Here is a 22,402-nt window from a genome sequence, read left to right as displayed (position 1 = left end):
CACAATCCACTTCCTGAAACCCCCCCCCGGCAGGTCCATGGGCCAGGAGGGGTCTCGGCTCGGCCCCCAACAAGCTTAGGCATCCTTTGCCTAGGCGCTCTTGGGGCCAGTCCTGGCGCCTTTGGCGCCTGGCTCATACTTAATGAAGACTTGTGCTTGGGAACTACTTTATTTCAGTGCCAGTCAACATGGAGGCATCCACATAGCTTGGCTCCTTGGAACCAAGCTATGCGGTATAGTGTTTTGGGTGTGGTAGCCTAGGGACTATTTTACCTGGACTACTTTCTTGATGCTATTTAAACCACACCCGACTTGGATAGCACGCTTTGCGTTACTTTGCAATCCTGCAACGTGACACTCATCGTGTTCAGCTGCATCTGCGAACCTCGCAAGAACAGCATCTGAAAAACAAAGGACATCGTTAATAGCAGCAGCTTACCTGTGATTCCACCGCTAGCTGCCCTTCGCTCCTGCAAACAGCATCCAAGGAACAGCGAGCCTCCGGGACCGTCGGATCTGCAAAAAGGAAAGAAACAGGACATTAGACATTTTACAATTGTGCCGGCAGCTTACCTCACGAGTCGCCCATCAACCAGCATCGCCTTGGGACTTCTTGCTCCGGGTGAGCACCGCAACCTACGGGAACAAAAGACAACAGGTTAGCAAAGGCAAGGCATCATAGCACTACGCATAGCGCCTTCTTATCGCATCAAGGCACTCTCGAAGCACCATCACCTGCCGGCGAGTCCCAATTCAGCCAACGTTCCACAGTGAACTTCCGTGCATCTAAGGAGAGAGAAAAGACATTATTTAAATCCAAGAAAGGCATACAGTATAACAGTAATAAGACCTACCTGAAAGACTCTAAAGGGCCTGCATCAGTGAAGTAACTAGATTGCACTCGCCCACAAAGGACAACGCGCCCCTGGCAAGAAGGCAGGATGGAGAGCATGCCAAAACCCATAACAAGGTGAGGAAAGGTCCGGGGAGGGGCTGCGGGCATACGGGGTGTTGGGAGGCTCTTACCCCAGGTGCCCAGTCTTGAACATTGCCCACCTGTTTTCCATGCAGAACTTCTACGCTGATTATACCTGGGAGCCGCTGAGAAGGGTACCAGAGTCCCCACAGCTGGGTGGCATCCCCGTGGATACCAGGTGAGCGTAACAGAACGCAAAGCCTGCCAAACCAATCCACCTGGGTGCCATGGAAACATCAGAATTAGACCAATTGGCCCAATTGTTGGGAGAACTTCGTGCTGAGGTTCACTCTGCCAGACAGGAGACTAACGCTCTCCGGAGAGACTTATTGGTGACTAAAGAGCGTACCGAAGATATCAGCAGGCAAGTCTTGCAATCACAAGCGGGTCAGAAGCCTCTACCTGGGAACAACCCACCGATGCAAAATCCTACCATGTTATCCACTATCTCTACTCTACCTGGGAGCGGCTGAGAAGGGTACCAGAGTCCCCACAGCTGGGTGGCGTCCCTGTGGATACAAGGTGAGCGTAACACGGTTAATGCATCAAGTTCAGCTGACCACCTTGATTCATTTTGCAAATGTGCCCCATGCCAGAGGGGCTCAACAGCCAGTGGTGTCAGACCAGCGGACAATGATGCAATCTAGTGGTTGTCTCGGCTGCCCTCGTTCTCTCTCTGCAGTGGTGGTCGAGGGCAAACCTCTTAAAGGGGAAGACCTTCACCACACCCACAGTAGAAGCCACTCTCACAACGGACGCATCTCTCACGAGCAAGGAGCTCACCTCCTTCAGCAGATGGCGCACAGCATTTGGTCCTCAGCAATAGCATCCAACCACATAAACCTGTTGGAGCTCTTAGCTGTGTTGAAGGCTCTGAAGGTTTTTCAGACACAGTTACAGGGAAGGACAGTACTGGTCCGCACTGACAGCACCACGGCCATGTACTACCTGAACAAGCAAGGGGGCACTCACTCTCTAGGGCTATCCAAACTGTCCCAGAACATTTGGAAGTGGGCTTTCAAACACGGGATGTTCCTACTGTCTCAACACATTCCAGGGGAACTCAATCTTCTTGCGGACGTGCTCAGAAGAGGCTTCCCACTACCGATAGAGTACAAATGGCGACTACACGAAGACATTGTCTCCAATGTTTTCGCAGAATGGGGCTTCCCAAAGATCGACTTGTTCCCAACTCTGGAGAATTTACAATGCCCAGATTATGCATCAGGTACCCTCAGAACCAATCCAAGGGGAACAGTCTGTGGATAACATGGTCAGGGAAATTTGTTTGTACTATACCTGACTCACTTACTAGACTCAGGTCTGATTTTTAATTCCCTGAAAGTTCACTTAGCTGCACTTTCAGCCTATACCACGTCACAGCGCAAGGTGTCCTGGTGGAAGATCCCAGTGATTAAAGCTTTCATGGAAGGATTTAAGAGAATTCATCCCCCTATTTCTTACCTAGCTCCCGGATGGGACTTAAATGTGGTATTAACGAGACTTATGGGATCTCCATTCAAACCTATGCACAAAGAATGCCTCAAAGCAGTCACTTACAACACCGCCTTCATAGTGGCAGTCACATCAATAAGGAGTGAGCTCTTTCAATCCTAGACCCTTTTGTCACAATTCACAGAGATAAGGTGGTTCTGCGCACTCACCCAAGGTTTGCGCCCAAATTAATTTCTAAGTTCCATGTGAACCAATCTACAGAACTACCCACCTTTTCCCAGAATCCCACTAACGTGGCAGAAAGAAGCCTACACACACTTGATGTGCGCAGGGCAGTCATGTACTATCTGGAAAAAACTAAACCACTAATGAAGACAAACCAGTTTTTCGTTTCAGTGGCGACTGGTAGAGAAGCAGAACGTGTCTCTAGGTCAGCCATCTCAAGGTGGATTGTCAATTGCATCACACTCTGCTACACTCTTGCCAAGAGAGAATTGCCCTTCAAGCCTAGAGCACACTCTACTCGGGGCACTGGGGCTTCCATAGCTTTCATTGCAAATGTTCCCCTCGAGTCCATTTGCAAAGCAGCAACCTGGAGTTCTGCACACACCTTTTACAAAACACTATTGCCTAGATACCCACTCTAGGTCTGATTCTCAGGAGGGACAAGCAGTACTAAGACATCTTTTCACTAGTGTTCCTTCTCACATCCCACCACCAACTCGGGGTACTGCTTGCTAGTCTATGCACAGCATGTGATTCTAAGCAGATTCACAAGCATCAGAAGACATGCATTACTTACCGTAATATCATTTCTGATGATTGTATCTGCTTAGATTCACATGCCCACCCTTCCTCCCCGCTCCGATGGTAGGAACATAGCCAACTTACTACTTCTTCTCTCTCTTTGTAATCACTCACGCTCGTCATAAGGCTCCCTCACGGCAGAAAAAATACAATCGGAGGGAAACCCGACGCGTGAGAGATTTTGGGTACACTACACGTCACGTTAGGGATAGTGTTACAGGCACCCCCATGTCGACGGCCCCTTTCGATCCTCGAAAGACAAAATGCAATACTCTGCAGTTACCACTAGATGTCGGACTATATGCATAGCATATGAATCTAAGCAGATACAATCATCAGAAATGCTATTACGGTAAGTAATGCATGTCTTAATACACTAATGAGATACTCTCTCTGTGATGTTCATGTACATGTTTACTCCGCGGTATTAATTTAACACAGTACTTTAGGGAATACGGAGTGGTAGCCTCTCACTTCGGCTTCCTATCTGGGGCCCTGGGTGGACTCACTGTTGGGTGATGGGGTGTGGATCTGCACTGCAGCACATTCCAGGTGCATTCTTATCATTGTGCTGTGATGTGTAGTTGTGTCTGCAGCGATGTGTGTCTATCACCATGTGTGGGTCCAGCATGCGCCCTTGGATGCCCCACATTAATGGTACAGGTGCTGCAGAGGTCCTGACGGTGCCTCCTCTTGACATGCAATTCTTCCTGTGGCAATATCCCCCACTTTTTTGCTTCAGCTTAAACATGTATTTTTATCAGGGTTTCTAGTCACCCACTATCCAGGTCCGTTGTCCCCTGTGCCTCTCCATGTATGCTGGCAGTATGCTGGAGCGTAGCACCATTGAGTCGTGGGTGGATCCTGGGTAGCGGACACAGCAGTAGCTGATGTTTAGGTCAAGCCCACAGGTCATCTGCACATTCAATGAATGGTAGTGTGTGCGGTTCTGAAAGACTGCCTCATGGGCCTGGGGCGCAACCAATGCAACATGGGTGCAGTCGATGGCTGCAATGATGTTGGGCACTTGCGCAATGGCACAGAACGGTGCCTTGAGGTCATTCACCTGTGCCTGGGGGTGGGCAGTGCCATTTGCAGGTTCATATGGTGCAGCAGGGCATCCAGCACCTGGCCTAGGACTGCACTGAATGTCGACTGGGCCATGCCATGCATCATGGCCACAGAGTGCTGGAAGGTGCCCGTCCCCAGGAACTTCAGGACTGCCACCAGCCTGACCAGTGGGGGCACCGCTGTGCGGATGGCAAACCTTCTCCCAAAGTCATTTTTTTATTGTGCCCATCAGCTCAGCGATGGTCGCCCGATCCAGCCGGTACTCAGTTACTATCTGGATGTCACTGAGGGCTCAGGGTGATATCATGACCCTGGGGATTAGTGCACGCCTTGCTGAGGCTGGTCTCCTTTTCCTCCTCCTCATCCTCATTCCACCCCCTCACCTAACTGTGCTCCCTGTGCCCTGCCCTGGTTGTCCGGCATCTGTAGCTCCAAGCGCAGCATGTGGAACTGCATGCCAAAGCTCCCAACAGAGAATGGCAGCTTGGTGTTGAAAAGTGTGCTTGGGGCCTGGATGTGTCTTTTGTAGCCCTCTTGTGTGCATAGCATGCACATGTGGCTTTATTCCTGGCACCTGGGTTAATTTACCTCCAGCTGGAGGCTGGGGGTAATTCCAGCTGTATTATAGCCGGTTTTCAGGTAGTAATACCACTGGAAATGGGGTTGTGATAGGTCTGTGATAACGCGCTGTATTGTCGGCAGTGTTAAAGCCAGCTTTAAAAACGTAGGCTGTGCTACCGCCAGCTGTATTAACGCTGGTCTGTTTTTGGTCCAGTGCTAATTTTGCTGGGTTGTGATGAGGCCGAGCAGTTTTCCAGGCAGTAACACTGTTACTGCCGCATTTAAAGGCTACCTAACACTCAACTCGTGATGAGGCCCACAGAATGGTACTTGTTAAGGTTTTTTTTGTTCAGTTTGGTAAAGGATTCACTCAGTTCGGTGTTCAATACACATGGAATTGAATTTGTTAAGGTTTCATTTAGGTTACAGTTCCCTGGGCACGGGTTGCATTCAGCACACATCTCCCTTTTTCTCCTGTGATGTGAATATTCAATGAACGCGTTTGAATTCAAAACCTTTTTCCTCTTCAGCCCACTATGTAATATTTCTTTATTGACATCAAAAGGAAATGTCCGATGCTTGAAGACCTTTGCTAACGTGTTATTTCTTACACACAACCACTCTGATTCTAAGTATTCCTCTTAAAAGGTTAATACTTCTTGGTACAGTTCAAAAGGTCATACCCAATGCTGAGAGACCTTCAAAAACGTGTTTGATCTGACACACAACCACTCTGATATAATGGGCCTCATTAAAAGTTTTCTGGTAAAATACAGTGATTGATGGGAGGACAGATGTAGCACCGTGTGTTAGGGAGAATTCTCTGTTAAGGCTAATTTCCCAAACCTAGTGAGTCCCCCAGCAGCTTTGCTGGATTTTTGGGGTTTATTTGTTCACCTGCTAAGAGTGAGACTCTCTTTCTCCCACTCTTAGACATGATTTGAGATATCCTTTTGACTTTGTATGTGTTTTATGGGCTATGGGGTCTTTTACCCCATAGGGCTTCATGTGTTTTTGGTATGTGTGTTACACAGCACCCTCAGTGCAGTAACACAGGGGTGTCATAGTGACCCCCAAACATAGACTCCATACCCTGGGACTGACTACTGTCTCCCAGGGCATGTAAAGTCACCATTGACTTTACTAGTCTTAAATTGTGAACAGAACCAGTACAAACCATCATATTGTGGAAGTACTGGTAGGGGTAATTCGATTGCCCCTGGGTCTGTTTTCCAAGGGGGCACTATGCAGTCCCACCTTGTCGAGTTTCTGGCTGGTGGCAGTGGTTACCACACGAAATATTCCACCAGAATATTTCCTATGGGATTTTCCCATTCATTTTAAACGCACCACTCCTTGGTGCAATGTTAAAGATACCGCCGGGTTATTTATTTAATATTTATTCCCCGGTTGGGTCTTTTTGCCAGGACTCGGTTTTAAAATGGCGTTTGTGTTCACCTCTGTAACTCCAACCCAAGTCGAGCCCTTTGTTGCACTTTTGGCGGGATTCTACACAGAAGCCTCCAAAAGTGGTGCCACTCTCTCTGGGTTTACAGGATGTGTGGGAGGGGGGAATAGGCATCCTGGACTGAGTTGCCTTGGCAACTCAAGTCGCACTCTTGTGGTATTGGTATCTGGTATTGGGCAATTAGGGAGGGAATCTCTTTAAAGGCAATTCATCTAGGCGGGGAAGAGAATATGACGGCAGATGCTCTGAGCAGGCAGAGCACGGTGTCCCACGAATGGGAACTGGCTCAGGAAGTCATTCAAGAGATCTTCGCCCTTTGGGGAACCCCTCAAGTAGACCTGTTTGCAACCGGAATCAACCGAAAATGCGAAAGGTATTGCTCAAGGGAATTTCCCCCGAGAGGAGCCCTGGGGGACGCGTTCGTGGTGGAGTGGAATTTCCCACTATTGTACACGTTCCCTCCGATTCCCGTCATTCCTCAAGTCATCAGGAGGCTGAGACGCTTCGGGAACCGCATGATCCTAATTGCCCCGGATTGGGCCAGGAGAACGTGGTATCCGGACCTTCTAGACATGTCCATCTGTCCTCCAGTACGTCTTCCTCAGAGAGAGAACCTTCTCTCTCAAATGGAAAGTCAGATTCTCCACCCAGAGGTCAGAACACTCAACCTTCATGCTTGGTATCTGAAAGGCTGAGATACAGGGATTGGAACCTTCCAGATGATGGTATGGAGATGTTGCTTTCGGCAAGAAGGCCAGCAACAAAGTCTCTGTACCATTGCCGTTGGAAAAAGTTTTGCAACTGGTGCAGGGAAAAGAATGTCAATCCTTTTCTATGTTCCATTCCGGAAGTACTATCTTTCCTTCTGACCCTAGCACATAGAGGTCTGAATATCGGAACAATAAAAGGTTACCTTGCAGCGCTTTCCATCTTCAAGCGCTCATTGGAAGAATGCTCATACTTCAATATTCCTTTGATAACACAATTCATAAAAGGTCTCACTAATGTGTTTCCTCCTCAGCCATTTCAAGTACCGATTTGGGATCTAAATTTGGTATTAAAATTCTTAATGTGTGCCCCTTTTGAGCCTATGCACACGTGTCCACTAAGATTATTAACATGGAAAACAGCATTTTTAGTTGCTCTAACATCAGCAAGAAGAGTGAGCGAATTGCAGGCACTATCTTCTGGGCCACCCTATACTGTGTTCCATAAGGACAGGGTTGTGTTGAGGGTTAAACCATCATTTTTACAGAAGGTAATATCTGATTTTCATTTAAATCAGAAAATTGTTTTACCCTCATTCTATCCTCCACCTCATACTTCTAAGGAGGAAGAAAGACTACAAAGACTGGACCCAAAAAGAGCTTTAAGCTTTTTCATCTCTAGGCTTTCTAGACCTAGAGTGGACAAACAGTTGTTTACAGGCTACACTGGAAGAAAGCTGGGTCAATAAGTAACAAAACAAACAATTTCACGCTGGATCGTGCTTTGCATTTCAGAATGCTACAGACTAGCACAAAAAGACCCACCTGAAGGGTTAAGAGCTCATTCCACCAGAGGCATCGCCTTTTCCACAGCCCTTCAAAAAGGTGTCCCTATAAGGTCCATTTGCGAAGCAGCAACTTGGTCTTCGCTTCACACCTTCTCAAAATTCTATAACCTGGATGCTTCCCAGTCTAGGGAGCTAACTTTTGGGAAAGCAGTGCTTTACTCTGCCATCTAAGGGCAGTTAAAAAAAAAAAAATCTGACCCCTCATCCAGAGGAACTATGCAAAATACTGCTTTGGGAGCCTATCTAAGATGAGGAATACGTTGGAGGACACATCCACTCGAAGAACAAGTTACTTCTTACCTGGTAACGTTCTTTCGATTGGATGTTCCTCCAACGTATTCCTCATCGCCCTCCCAACCTACCCCTCTGTAGATTTTTTCCGGGTTATTGCCATCTCAAATCTCGCAAGGCTGATACCTGTCTGCCGGCACAATCTACAAAAACAGTACAAGATCACAGATAAAAAAGAGGGGAAAAAAAGAACTGAGGCCAACGGGCGCCGGGCCTGCTACTTATGCACCCGATGACGTCACCCTCGACGGAGGCCTTCGAGGGACCATCGACTCGACGACATCGACGCACGGTGCCCTCTGCCGAAAAAATTTCCGAAGAGCAGCAAAGCTGGTTGGAATACATAAATACAAAACCGACTCCGTTGCTGCTCTTCGTAAATGTTTTCGGCAGAGGGTGCCGTGCGTCGATGTCGTCGAGTCGATGGTCCCTCGAAGGCCTCCGTCGAGGGTGACGTCATCGGGTGTATAAGTAGCATGCGCGGCGCCCATTGGCCTCAGTTCTGTTTTTCCCCTCTTTTTATCTGTGATCTTGTACTGTTTTTGTAGATTGTGCCGGCAGACAGGTATCAGCCTTGCGAGATTTGAGATGGCAATAACCCGGAAAAAATCTATGGAGGGGTAGGTTGGGAGGGCGATGAGGAATACGTTGGATGAACATCCAATCGAAAGAATGTTACCAGGTAAGAAGTAACTTGTTCTTCAAGTGGATTGTGTCCTCCAACGTATTCCTCATCTTAGATAGGCTCCCAAAGCAGTATTTTGCATAGTTCCTCTGGAGGAGGGGTCAACCTGATCCAGACCTATCGGATGATGTAGGGGCGATCAGGACAGCGAAGACCAGCCCCGCTCTGTCAGAGCTTTTCATGACCGGGTGCTGGACATGATGTGTCTGTTAGATGTTCCAGTACCTGAGGCACCCGCCCCGCAGGAGGGTGTGCTTTCGGGGGCGTTCACCTTATCTCCTTCGGAGCGTACAGGCTTGTTCTTGCAGAAGGATGTTTTAGCCGAGGTCCGTAAAGTTTGGGAGAAGCCACACTCTGGACTGTTTGTCAACAAGAAGATTGACGCGTGTTACAGGCTCCATTCTTCGGAAGAGGTGGCCTTAGCGTTGTGTCTGCCCCCCTCCTCCACGGTAGTGGCGGCAGCCACTTTGCAATCCAGACCTGCGTCATCCTCTTCTTCGACGGCTAGTCGGCTATGCAGGTTCTGGCCAAAGAGGATAAGCTTCTTGACTCCCCTGGGAGGAAGATTTTCGCTAACTGAGCTCTGCAGTTATGTCAAGCCAATGCAGAACTGGTCTTAGCGGGGGCGAATATGAAAAGGTGGAAAGGTCTGTCGGAGTTTGAGGAGTTTATTCCCACTGAAAAGTTGGAAGATTTCAAAGCGGGTTTGTTGGACGCCAGGGTCTTGGCACAGGATCTCCTGGAGGCTGTGGCGCACCACGTCGACACCTTGGCCCGGGGCCTTATGCTTGGTGTGGATACCCCTCGTCAAGCTTGGCTGCAGGCCACCAAGTTCTCCAAGGAGGTGCATGATAAGGTTTTGGACCTGCCTTTCGATGGCAAGGAGCTTTTTCACTCTACAACAGACGTGGAGCTGACCAAAACTAAGGACAGCACTTAGACCGCCAAGTCCTTGTCGGTAATGGTTAAATCTCCTTTCAGGGCACAGAGATCATTGTCAAACCCTCATCCTTCCTCTTGTTTCAGGGGTTTTTTAGATCGAAAATCCCACAGGGTTGACACCCCTTCGGGAAATTCCCGCCGAAGGCAGCAACCAAGTCGGTTTTTCTCCCGCTCCTCAGCCTCCTTCTCAGGTTCAGGTGGTGCTGCCACTGACAAACCAACAAAATGAGGGTTTTCTACACTCGCACGAGACCCCGGTGGGAGGACGCATCACGTCTCATTTGGAGACGTGGCAGACCATCACCGAGGACCGGTGAGTCTTGTCAGTCACTCGGGCAGGCTTCCGCTTACCCCTTCCCCCTATCCCACCCATTAATCCTCCCTTCCAGCAGTCGGGGTCGCCATTCCTCTGAGCCGAGATTCAGAAGTTACTGGATCTCAGGGCGGTGGAACCCGTTCCTCTAGGGGAGCGAGGGGAGGGATTCTATTCCCGGCTGTTTACGGTGCCCAAATCCAACCAGGCTGGCCTGCGCACCACCCTAGACCTTTCCTAGTTCAATCTCTCTCTACCCCAAGAGAAATTCAAGATGATCACGCCCTGTCAGATAAAGTCCTCTTTACAGAAGGGTGATTGGCTCAGCGCGGTGGACCTCTAGGATGGTATATGCATATCCTGATCTGGAATCCTCATCGGAGATACCTACGGTTTTCTGTGGGGGAGGAGCACTTCCAGTTCCGAGTGCTCCCTTTTGGCCTGAGCTCCGCACCGCGTGTCTTTACGAAGATGATGTCGGTTATCGCAGCTTATCTTCGGCTACAGGGTATCCATGTGTATCCGTATTTGGACGATTGGCTGCTGCGCAGTGCCTGTCCGCTGACAGCCTTGAGCAATCTTCAGACTCTCCTCCAGCTCCTGTTTGACCTTGGGCTGTCGGTGAACTGGCGGAAATCTTCCATGATGGTCTCTCAGGACTTGACTTTCCTGGGTTTTCGTTGGAACACGATCGACTGCAAAGTTTACCTGACCGGGGACAGAATGGCTGATCTGCTGGCCACGTGTCACATGTTTGCGCAGTAGGAGAGCATGTAGGCCTGGTGGTTCCAGAGGCTTCTGGGCCTCATGGCCTTGTGTGTATTAGCTCTTCCCCTTGCTCGGCTCAAGATGAGGCGGACACAAACGGCTCTTCGGAGTTCTTGGCGTCAGGCTGTGGATCCGGACTCCAAGATAATATCGATTCCTGCTTTCATGAGAGTGGACCTGGTGTGGTGGTCGTCTCTCAGCAACCTGTCGGTGGGTGCAGGTTTCCAAGACCCCGCTCCGATGGTGCCAATCACGACAGACTCCTCCCTTCTGGGGAAGGAGGGCGACGTTGGATCTTCTTCAGGTCTCTGACCTCTGGTCGCCACAAGACAAGTTCCTTCATATAAATCATCTGGAGCTTCTGGCGATCTTCCTGGCGCACAAGGCGTTCAGGCCAGTCATTGTCAACAAGGTGGTTTGTGTCCGCATGGACAATGTGGTGTCCATGTTTTACATTAACAAGCAGGGGGGCACCAAGTCTCCTCCTCTTGTGGATCTGGCCATTCAGATTTGGGAATGGGCAGTTCAGCATGGTGTCTGGCTGGTGGCAGTACACATCCCGGGCCAGCTGAACGTCACGGTAGATGCCCTCACCCGACAAACATTTGGTCAGCTACGAGTAGGAATTGAAAGCGGAGGTCCTCTTTCAGATATTCCTGTGTTGGGGCACTCCAGAGGTGGACCTCTCCGCAACTTCGGCAAACAAGAAACTTGCCTCCAGAAACGTGCTGGGAGCTTCCTCTCTGGGAAATGCTCTCGAGATTCCATGGCACAACATGAGGGCCTATGCTTTCCTGCCTCTGCCTCTGATTCATCGGACGATTTGCAAGCTGAAGAACACAGTGAATTGTTCTCTTCTGCTCATAGCTCCGTGGTGGCCGGCCAGGTTCTGGTTTTCAGAGCTTCAACATCTGTCGGTGTGTGCACCGATCAGGCTTCCGCTAGTTCCCGATCTGCTTCACCAGAGAGATCGACAGCTGTGGCACCCCTTCCCACAATCATTCAGCTTGGCGGCATGGTGCCTGAGTTCAGATCTTTGGAACATCTCAACCTGTCTTCTGACAACATGCGCATAATTCAGGCAGCAAGGAAGCACTCAACGAGGTCGCAGTATAAGAGCAAGTGGCTTCGGTTCTGTCACTGGTGCTTAGCCAAACAGTTGGACCCCAGGGTGGCTACGATTGACACAGTGCTGTCCTTTGTCTTTCATCTGGCAGAGTCGGGCATTCATGTCCTATCATGCAGGACTTATCTTTCGGCTGTGGCCGCCTACCTGACCACGGACCAGTGCTCTTTCTCACTATCAAACTCAGTGATGAAATGGCCCTTTGCGGGTCTTTTGCGTCTTTATCCTCCTGTTCGCAAACCGCATCCGACGTGGGATCTGAATGTGGTTCTTACGGCCTTGTGCCATAAGCCTTTCGAACCAATGGCTACGGTGATCTTAAGCACCTTTCGTGGAAGGTGGCTTTCTTGGTCGCCGTTACCTCGGCAAGGCGAGTGAGTGAGCTCCAAGCTTTGTCGGTGGAGCATCCCTTCCTAGTTTTCCACAAGGTTGTCTTAGGACAAATCCTTCTTTCCTACCAAAGGTAGTTTCCGATTTCCATTTAAATCAGTCAATCTCGCTGCCTGTCTTCTTTCCAAATCCGGCTTCGGAAGCTGAGAGGGTCACTGCATTGCCTGGATGTTAGAAGAGCTCTTAAGTTCTATCTGGACAGAACTTCTGAACTTAGGAGTTCTTCTCAACTTTTGGTGACCTTTGGTAACCCGCAAGGCAAGCAGGCCTCCGAAGCGACTATCTCCAGATGGATTGCTGCCTGTATTACGGAGTCTTACACTGTTCAGGGTCTACAGGCTTCTAAAGGGATTCATGCACATCTGGTACGGGGCAAGGCAGCTGCTGTTGCCTTTCAAAAGAATGTCCCCTAGGAGACCATTGCGAAAGCGGCTACTTGGGCCTCCCCATTGTCTTTTTGTAAACATTACTGCTTGCAATTGAGCTCCAGATCTGATGCTCGGTTTGGCCAGGCTGTGCTGAAAAACCTTTTTGAGTAAGGGGGTTTCCATCCACCCGTAGTTCCTGTGAGGAGTGCTTGGGAATCTCCCATAAGTATGGAGGAAAGGGGACAGGACGTAGGAGTATAACCAGGTTACTCACCGTAGTGACCATCTTACTCCTAGTCCATAGTCCCCTTTCCTCCATACGCCCGCCCGCCGTCCCCTCTAATAAGGTTCCTCTATTATTGCTTAAAGGTCTCTGACCTGGCGATAGAAAAGGACTGATGGGCGATGCACTGGGCGGAGCTAAGAAGGGCGGGGTTACGGCCGTGTGCAATATCCCGTGTAAAAAGAGAGGAAGGACACATTTTTGAAAAATGTGATGCTTTTTGCAAAGTGCTCCGGTCCCGTCACACAGGATGGAGGAATGTCGCATAAGTATGGAGGAAAGGGGACTATGGACTAGGAGTAAGGTGGTCACTACGGTGAGTAACCTGGTTACAATTTTGAACATTTGTATTATAGCCTAGCAGAGCCAGGAAGCTAAGGACTTTTTAGGAATATTATATGGGAACTAACAGCTGAAAAGGACCTGTCAGGGAGCATTAGGACTGGTGTTCGCTTTGAAAGACTACAATGTTGCCACCTGTGTGTAATGTGTGAGTGGGGCCCTGTGCGGGTCTACTTACCAAAGCTCCATTTACTGCAGCCACCATATTGGTGAATGAATCAGGGGCTCTGTGAAACTGATACATACATGCCTGCGCATGCCACTGGTGTATTCATTCCACTTTGTGAACCACGACCCTCTCTTTGCCGGCTTTGCTCCACAATTGTCCACAAGCCCACACCTGTGACCCCATGTGTGGCCAATGGAAGTCACAGCCAGCATTCCACTCATGTTGGGGAACATGTGTTCTCAATCAGTTTCATTCCACAGCTGTAAATCCACCAAACTCCTGGTTGCATTTGCAAGGATCTGCCAGAAAGAGAAAGCCCTGGCTCTGCCAAGGTAAGCTTCCCCGTGTAGAAAGGGTTTGATTGCCCTGTATTGCATTGTATTGTGTTGTATTGTTTATTTGCAAATATATAGTGCTTTACGCCAAGGCGCTTTACAATAATTAATGAAATGGTACAATAAACAAAATTACAATAATTAATAGGATACAACAGTAGGAAACAAGAACAGGAAAGGTACCAATAACAAAAAAAATTGATTGATGAACTAGCAAACTGTGAGAAGGATGTCAAGCAACAATCGAAAAAATTAGAAAGATAAAAAATGCAGGAACAGAGGGGCACAGGCGCAGCCACAAATCTAGGAGCAATTCCAGATGTTAAGTGGTTCAGATGAAAAAGTGACCAATGGACCAAAAGAAAACTTGTGTTCAAAAGGTCAGAATGAGCACATATAAATGTCCTGAGCATGGAGGAGGCACTCAGCTATAAAGGTATGCTGATTACATTAGAGAAGGGAGTCACCTGCAAGCAGCAACTATTGTGTTTGACACACACACAACAGCCAGCGTGATCCCACAAGGGTGACAGCTGGATCTCCAAAAGGCCAGAAAGGAGCTTACAGCCACAGGAACACACAGCGGGCACACACACCTCCCACCAAAGCCGCTGCCATCTCCACCAGCTCAACAGGAATGTCAAGGGACCATTGGACCACAGCAAGAACGAGGGGCATACCAGGCTTGCTTGTTCTCTCGCTCAGCCCACGCCACTTGAATAGTTCCACATCAGTGGTCACCTCAAACAAGAGCTGCTGCCTTTCTCACGTGCCGGTTCCTCATCCTTCCTGGCCACCCTCCACACGGATGCCACCGTCCCGCGCAACCACCATCACCAAACACGGCATTACAGGATTCTGCTTACGTTGGGACTGGAAGATGGGACATGTGTGTTCCATTGAACTCCAAGGGAGGATCATACCTAGATATTCAGTACTTGGCTGGGCTTTTGACTAAGAAAAAGTTAGCCGGGGTCCTGTTATCACACAAAGGGGCTATAGGATTTCCTTTTCTACCCTACTTTATTTTCCAAGGTGTCTGTTAAGACAGCACTGCTCTGGGAACCCCTAGCCTTTTCCACAGTACACCTATTTGGTCCCAATCAGGCCCCAATCAGAAGTGTAAGGATGAAAGGGTAAGGTTGGTGATGGACCGGGGAATCCTCTGTGGACTACCACAAGGCCCTACAACACCAAGAAGGTGGTGGCCACCAGGGTCATTCTGGTCCTATTAACCAACCTGAGCCACATTTTGCACTATCGTAATTTACATTTTACTTGAATCGAAGCTTTGACAATCTGAGTCAAGATATTATTTTCAATGTGTCACTAGATGTTGTCAGATTGGGTGATGCCTTGGAGTGTAGTAGTCATACACTACAAATGAGAACATTTAGATGTAACATTATTAGAATTCGGCCCGTTTGATTACATTATGTAATGTCTACATGCACTGATCCTTGATTACTTGCCTGTAATAATATACAAGTAATGTTCAAAAGTGACTGGGCTTCTGAAGATGTTCAGTGTTGATCTGGGAAAGTCCAAAATGAGGTAAGATCTTATCTCAAATTAAAGTGATGAATAATCAAATTATTTGTGGGCACAGTATCTTCCTGAATGAGTTGAAGTCTTGAAGTTGTAAAATTGAATGACATGCATTTATTCGATTCTTGGTTACTTTTGATAGCATACATACCTTTTCTTTGGAACAATACATTAACTGTGCTACTTAATTTCTGACATAAATGGATTTTAACTTCTAAAACAGTGTGAGATCACACCAGAGGTATTCCACTGCATTGGCTTTAACAAAGCATGGGAGAATATATGCTTTTCATTGTTATCAACTGTACTCACCTCAGGCATGGACTGTAAAAGTACTCCCAAATTCAGTACCATTGCCAGCATTATGGAAGCTGCAATCAAGCCTGCAACCTGAGAGAAATTACTAAATGAGAAATAACATGAGCAGAGGAGGAACATGTTTTGGCAAAAATGACAAGGTTAACAAGAAAGAAATAAGCCATAGATAGTGAACATGGTAGAAGAGGAATAAAGTTACTCACCATATTAACTACTATGTTTTTAGTCCATCAACTCTTTCTGTCATACAACTGAGCCATTCTCTCACGGGGACGGTACTGCACTGGGAACCTTAGCACCTTAATACAACTTAGAAGCCTAACTATAGTAGCTTGAGACATCCAGGAAAGAGTATTTACAAAAAGTATGAGGAATACCCTGAGTGGGCTCTACATATCACATCAATGGCCACAAGTCTTTTGAAAGGACATAAGCTGATTTTCTTTTTAGCGCATTATTCGGTTGACCTTTACGAGAAGAAATTCTCTGAATGTAATGCGATTCTAAATAAAGAGGAATAGAAGATTTAGGTGCCTCTTTTCCTAGAAAGTTATCTTCAAATGTTATAAACATATGAGAGCATTTTCTAAAATACTTTTGTCACATCCAAATGAAAACAAATCCCACTTCTGTGGTGAGTCAGAATGAGGACGCAGACACTGTGAGGACATTTTCAACATGTGTTTATTAAAGAATAAAATGAAGGCCTAACTTTCCCTATCGCAATGGAGTCTTCCCTACCTATTTTTCTAACTAAGGTGTTCGTCAGTCATCAATAAATTTCCAAAGGAATAAGTCTGCTGTCCAAAACTAATGCTAACTGACCCTTGCCCTATTCTAAAAAACTAAGGTCAGGAGAATGACTCCCTTCTCCTGATGGGAGCTTCTCGCACTTCTCTTCTTAAATCTTTCTTGTTTCTTGTTAATGTTCAAATAATCTTGTTACTTTCTGTACCAGTTCCCATAGTTCTCTATACAGACCTTTGGTGTTCCTCTGCTCTTTAATGATTACTTTCTTTGGTGTTTGTTGAATCCTTTGATTCATACTAATGTACTATAGGTAACCGTGGAAAGTGTCTTTTCCTAGGTGTTGTTTACAATTAGGCTTCAACCTTTCCTGGCATAGTCTGTCTTGTATATCATTTATTCCTGAGGCTTCTCTGTTCTTCACTTTGTAATATTCTTTCTCTGTTGATTCGCCCTCAATCTTCAGAATACTTTATTTGGCGTTTGACAAATCCTTTGGTCCTGGCTAATATGTCCAGGGTAATCGTGAAAGTGTCCTTTCCTATGTGTTGTTTGTTTTTATGCAATCATGCTTCAACCCTTCTTGGCATAGTCTGTCTTGTATATTATGTATTCCTGAGGTTTCTCTGCCCTTCACGTTAGAATATTATTTCGAATGGATTGTGTCCTCCCACATATTCCTCATGTTATGATAAATAACTCTCCAGCTTCAGCTGCTTCGGAATTTCTTTTCGACAGGGGTCGTTGTGTGCCATCTCGTCGAGTGGATGTCCCTCGAGGGCCTCCGTTCGACTGTCGACGTCATCATTAGTATAAGTAGAGCATGCAGCGCCCGTTGGCTTCAGTTCCGTTTTTCCGAGCTAACCCTTCGAGAGAATTACGGCATGCTTTGTTTCTTCTGTGAATTCAATAGTTTGCTTTCTTTTCGAAAATGTCTTCTTCGTCAGCTCCATCGACACCTAAGACGGCCTTCAAGAAGTGCCAAGACAGTGGATCGAAGATGTCGATCACAGATCATCACTGCATATGTCTATGGTGTCTTGGTACCGGTCACTGTACCTCTGACTGTGGCTCCTGTCAGGCGATGACCAAAAAGGCTCTTAGTAAGCATAAAGGTAAATTGGCGGTGGGGGGGGGGGGTTGCCTTCGAAGTCTTCTTCGAAGGGTTCAAAGAGAAAGATCGATGAGTCGTGGGATTCCTCTCGACGTAAAAAATCTAAACGGTCTCAATCGAGAAGTCGATCATGCCATTCTTCGTCTTATTCTTCGAAGAAGGACAAGCAACGGCGTCATAGGTCACCTTCGACCTCCAGTGATTCCTCGGCTGAGGTAATCAAGTCTCCAACTAGATCGGACTCCCCCGCAAAGTGGGATGCGTTTCGTAATGAGATACTCAAAATCTTGGAGAATGCGGCCTCGACCCCCTTGAATGACAAGCAGAAAGGCCATGCCCCTGTCGATCTGCAAAAAGGGAAGTCGAAGACAAAATCTTCAAAACCGTGCCTTAAGCCGGTTCTGCATCGAGAAAACTCTTGATCTGAAGAGAAATCATTGAGGGCTTCGACGAGTCAGGAACCCAGCCCATTGAGGGTTCTGTTGAAGAAACATAAGAAGTCGACAACGTTAACACCTTCGCTGACCCTGTCAGCATCAGAGCCATCGGCACCAGTATCGAAGTCAACGCCGACAAAGGCGATCCCGACTTCGAAGCCATTGTTAACAATTACTTCGAAAATGTCGATGCCAGTGGTAGTCCAGGTAGAGGTTTTCAAACTTCAGCCTAAAAAATACTTTTTTAAGTCTTTATCAGCCATCTATGAAGAAGAACAACATTCTGATGATAACATTACACCATTTGGGTTACAATTCCTAATGTGCCAGAAGAACTAATCTCAGATGTGTCCATATTAAAGGATTTAAAGGATTTATATGACAACCTATCTGACAACCTTCAGTCAGCCAGTGGGTTAGATAGCTCTCCCGAATTAGAATTTGGCAAACCAGATCCAACAGAACATGCTGACTACTCTTATAGGAAATTATTAGTAAGGTTATAGAGATTCTAGGCTGCAGCAGGCCTACTTCTTCTTTTGAACAAGATGACAGACATCTTGGACTAGGGTCCCCAAAAAGATCACATTTTGCTGTTTCACACTGCATTACAAAAAAGGGTCTCCGCAAACTGGGAGACAGCAGAAACTGCGGATGCAGAGAATACAAATTTTGCAAAAAATGACAGACCATCCAGCAGCGACCCAGGGTATGTGACGAAACATCCAACACCAGAAAGTTTGGTGGTTCAAGATGCTACATCTTCCAAGCAGTCAGAATACTATTCATCCCTCCTGATAGGGATGATAAGAGAGTGGATGCCTGGGCATGAAAGGTATTTACTGCTGGCAGTATGGCATTAAAATCAACTAATGTCACTTGTACCTTGTCAAGGTTTATGTTTACCCTGTGGGACTGCATAGCTCTGGCACCTGACCACATCCCAGAAGGAGAGGAAAGAGACGGCTTCCTGGCAATCATCAACGATGGTAAGGAGGCAATGGCTGAATGTCTCCAGTCAGGTCTGGATACTACAGACAGCATCAGCAGATCCATGGCAGCCAGCACAGTGTTACACAGATTTGCGTGGTTGAGGAAGTCCGGGTTTGCACCAGATGCGCAAGATAGATTATTCAACATGTCTTTTGATGGCTCAAGGGTGTTTGGCAGCCAGGTGGATGAGAGTTTGTAAAAGCTGCAGACCTCAGATTGGTCTGTGTTAGAATCAAATCCCTTAGCGCCACTATTAGACAGCCTCAATACCCCTATTCTGGCTCAGCTTCCTGGAGGGGTAAGCCCGTTAGATTCTACTCCACAATTGGAAGATGAGGAGGACAAGGCTGTGAAAGAGGTCAGAGGAAATTCCCTCGTGGTGGACGAGGGAGAGGTGCTAAGCCAACGCAAGTAACAGCAGTTTTACCATCAGCCGCCGCTTCAGCCGCCTCAAAACCACTCTGAGGCCTTGACTCACAACACCCTGGTGGGAGGCACAATTACTCAGCATCTGAGCGAATGGCAAGCATTACTTTAGATGCTTGGGCACTGGAAACTGTAGCCCAAGGTTACTGACTTCCTTTCCAAAAAAGGCTTCAGGATCATCCACCATGGAACAGCTCTTTCAAAATTCCAGATCTGCTCCTTGTGCAGGAAATTTTTACCCTGCTAGAGAAAGGTGCAATAGAACATGTACTTGTAGCGGAAAGGAACAAGGGTTGGTATTCCCCATACTTTCTAATTCCCAAGAAGTACGGAGGATTGAGACCCATCTTGGACTTAAGAAAGTTGAACAAGTTCCTCAGGAAGGACAAGTTCAAGATGGTTACGCTTTCCCAAATCCTTCAGGCTCTCCACCTCCAAGACTGGGTGGTATCATTGGACCTTCAGGATGTTTACTTTCATGTGCCTATCCATCCCAAGCACAGAAAGTACCTGACGTTCGCGGTTGGCGGTTCTCATTATCAGTTTAGAGTTCAGCCATTCGGGCTGACCTCCGCCCGAGGGTTTTCACCAAGTTGATCGCGGTGGTGGCAGTGAGTCTCAGGAGAGGGGGGATTCACGTCTACCCCTACCTAGACGATTGGCTGATCAGGGCTCGTTCACCCGAACAAGTCCGGGAACATCTCAGCATAACCTGCCACTCGCTCCGCAGACTGGGCTTCTTCCTCAATTACATGAAGTCCCACATGATACCATCTCAAAGACTCCAATTTATTGGAGCAGTCCTGGATGCTTTCTCGGGGAAAGCCTTGCCACCCAAGGTGAGAGCTCAACACATTCTGCAGATGGTTACCGAATTCCAGAGTGCCCAGCATCTTCCGGCCTTTGATTTTTCGAGGTTGCTCGGTCTAATGGCATCCTGCATTTTCTTGGTGCCAGAGGCTCGCCTGAGAATGAGATCCCTCCAATGGGCTCTCAGGACTCAATGGTCCCAGTTTTCAGGCAGAATCTCAGACAACCTGAAAGTTCTGAGCAGAGTCCCTCAGGACCTTCTGTGATGGGCTTGCAAGGACAACATTCTAAGGGAGAATCTTTTTGGCAAATATGGCCGGAGATAGTGGTAGTGACGGACGCCTCACTCACGATGTGGGGAGCCCACACCAGCGATCTGACAATCAGCGGTCATTGGTCTCCATCAGAGTCTAAACTACACATCAACCTTTTGAAGCTAAGGGCAATCAGACTAGCGCTGATGGCCTTTCTGCCCTCTGTATGGGGAAATAATATCCTGATAATGACGGACAACACAGTGGCCATGTACTACCTTAACAAGAGAGGAGGTTGTAGGGTCACTACCACTGTGCAGAGAGGCAATGCAGCTCTGGTTCTGGGCAATTCAAGAAGGAATCTCCCTATTGACAGTTCACCTAGCCGGAGAGGAGAACACGGCAGCAGACACTCTGAGCGGGCAGAGCACAGTCTCCCACGAGTGGGAACTAGCTCAGGAAGTCCTTCAAGAGATCTTCACCCTTTGGGGAACCCCACAAGTGGATCTGTTCGCTACCAGTGTGAACAGGAAATGCAAACTGTTTTGCTCGAGGGATTTTCTTCAAAGAGGAGCTCTAGGGGACTCGTTTATGGTGGACTGGGATTTTCCACTCATGTACGCGTTTCCTCCAGTCCCCGTCATTCATCACGTGATCAGCAGGTTGAGAAAATTTGGGAAATCCATGATCCTAATTGCTCCGGATTGGGCTTGGAGGACGTGGTACCCGGACCTTCTGAACATGTCCATCTGACCTCCAATGCGTCTTCCACATAGAGAGGATCTTATCTCGCAAGCGGAAGGTCGGGTTCTCCATCCAGAGGTCAAGGCACTCAGCCTTCACGCATGGTTTCTGAAAGGCTGAGATACAAGGTTTGGGACCTTCTGAATGACGTAATGGAGATTTTGCTTTCAGGCAGAAGGCCAGCAACAAAATCTTTGTACCGCTGCCATTGCAACAAGTTCAGCAGCTGGTGCAGGGATAAGAATGTGGATCCCTTTCTATGTGACACACCTATGGTGCTTTCCTTTTTATTACATTTGGCAAATCTGGGGCTCCAGATTGGAACAAGTAAACGTTACCTGGCAGCGCTATCTATTTTCAAGAGGTCTTCAGAGGAGGATTCATAGTTTAAGATCCCTCTGCCTGATTGTTCAATTACTAAAAGGCCTTACTAATGTATTTCCACCAGTTCCATTCAATGTCACTGTATGGGATCTCCATCTGGTGTTTTAACATGCATTCCTTTTGAGCATTTACACTCATGCCCATTAAGACTTTTGACATTAAAAACTGTTTTGCCTATTGCAATAACGTCAGCCCGCAGGGTAAGCGAGTTGCAGGTTCTTTCCTGTAAACCTCCACCTACAATTTTCCATAAAGACAAGGTTATTTTCAAGGTGAAACCTTCTTTCTTACGTGAGGTGGTCTCCAACTTCCAACTGTCGCAAAAAATTACTTTACCAACTTTCTATCCACCTCCCCATCCGAGTAAGGAGGAGGAAAGATTACATAGACTGGACCCAAAAAGGGCTCTCAGTTTTTACATTTCCAGAATGGCTAAATTTCGTCAAAATGACCAATTATTCATTGGCTATATTCGCCCAAATTGGGTCTAGCTGTTACTAAACAAACCATATCCAGATGGATCATCCTGACTATTGGTGAATGCTACAGATTAGCCGGCAAGGACCCGCCGAAAGGCCTAAGAGCACATTCCACAAGGGTCATGGCAACCTCTGCTGCTCTTCAAAGAGGTGTCCCAATCAAAGCCATTTGTTCAGCAGCCACTTTGTCGTCTATTCACACCTTTGTGAGACATTACTGCCTGGATTAATCTTCCAGTCAGG

General features: G+C 47.5%; 1 protein-coding gene across 3 annotated transcripts in view; it reads right to left on the bottom strand.

Annotated features, from left to right (window-relative positions):
* The window catches only part of SLC26A8 (solute carrier family 26 member 8), a 3,396,452-nt gene that overhangs the window by 922,076 nt on the left and 2,451,974 nt on the right, over window positions 1-22,402 (bottom strand). For all 3 annotated transcript variants that reach the window (XM_069633436.1, XM_069633435.1, XM_069633437.1), the window contains exon 12: window positions 15,766-15,843. In XM_069633436.1, the coding sequence (XP_069489537.1) occupies window positions 15,766-15,843 (78 nt within the window). The remainder of the gene's footprint in view (window positions 1-15,765; window positions 15,844-22,402) is intronic.

The sequence above is a fragment of the Ambystoma mexicanum genome, chromosome 13, assembly GCF_040938575.1.
Source record: "Ambystoma mexicanum isolate Mex_15411 chromosome 13, UKY_AmexF1_1, whole genome shotgun sequence".
Lineage (NCBI taxonomy): Eukaryota > Metazoa > Chordata > Amphibia > Caudata > Ambystomatidae > Ambystoma > Ambystoma mexicanum.
Note: the sequence above shows the minus strand (reverse complement) of the source record. Positions and strands in the feature narration are given on the sequence as shown.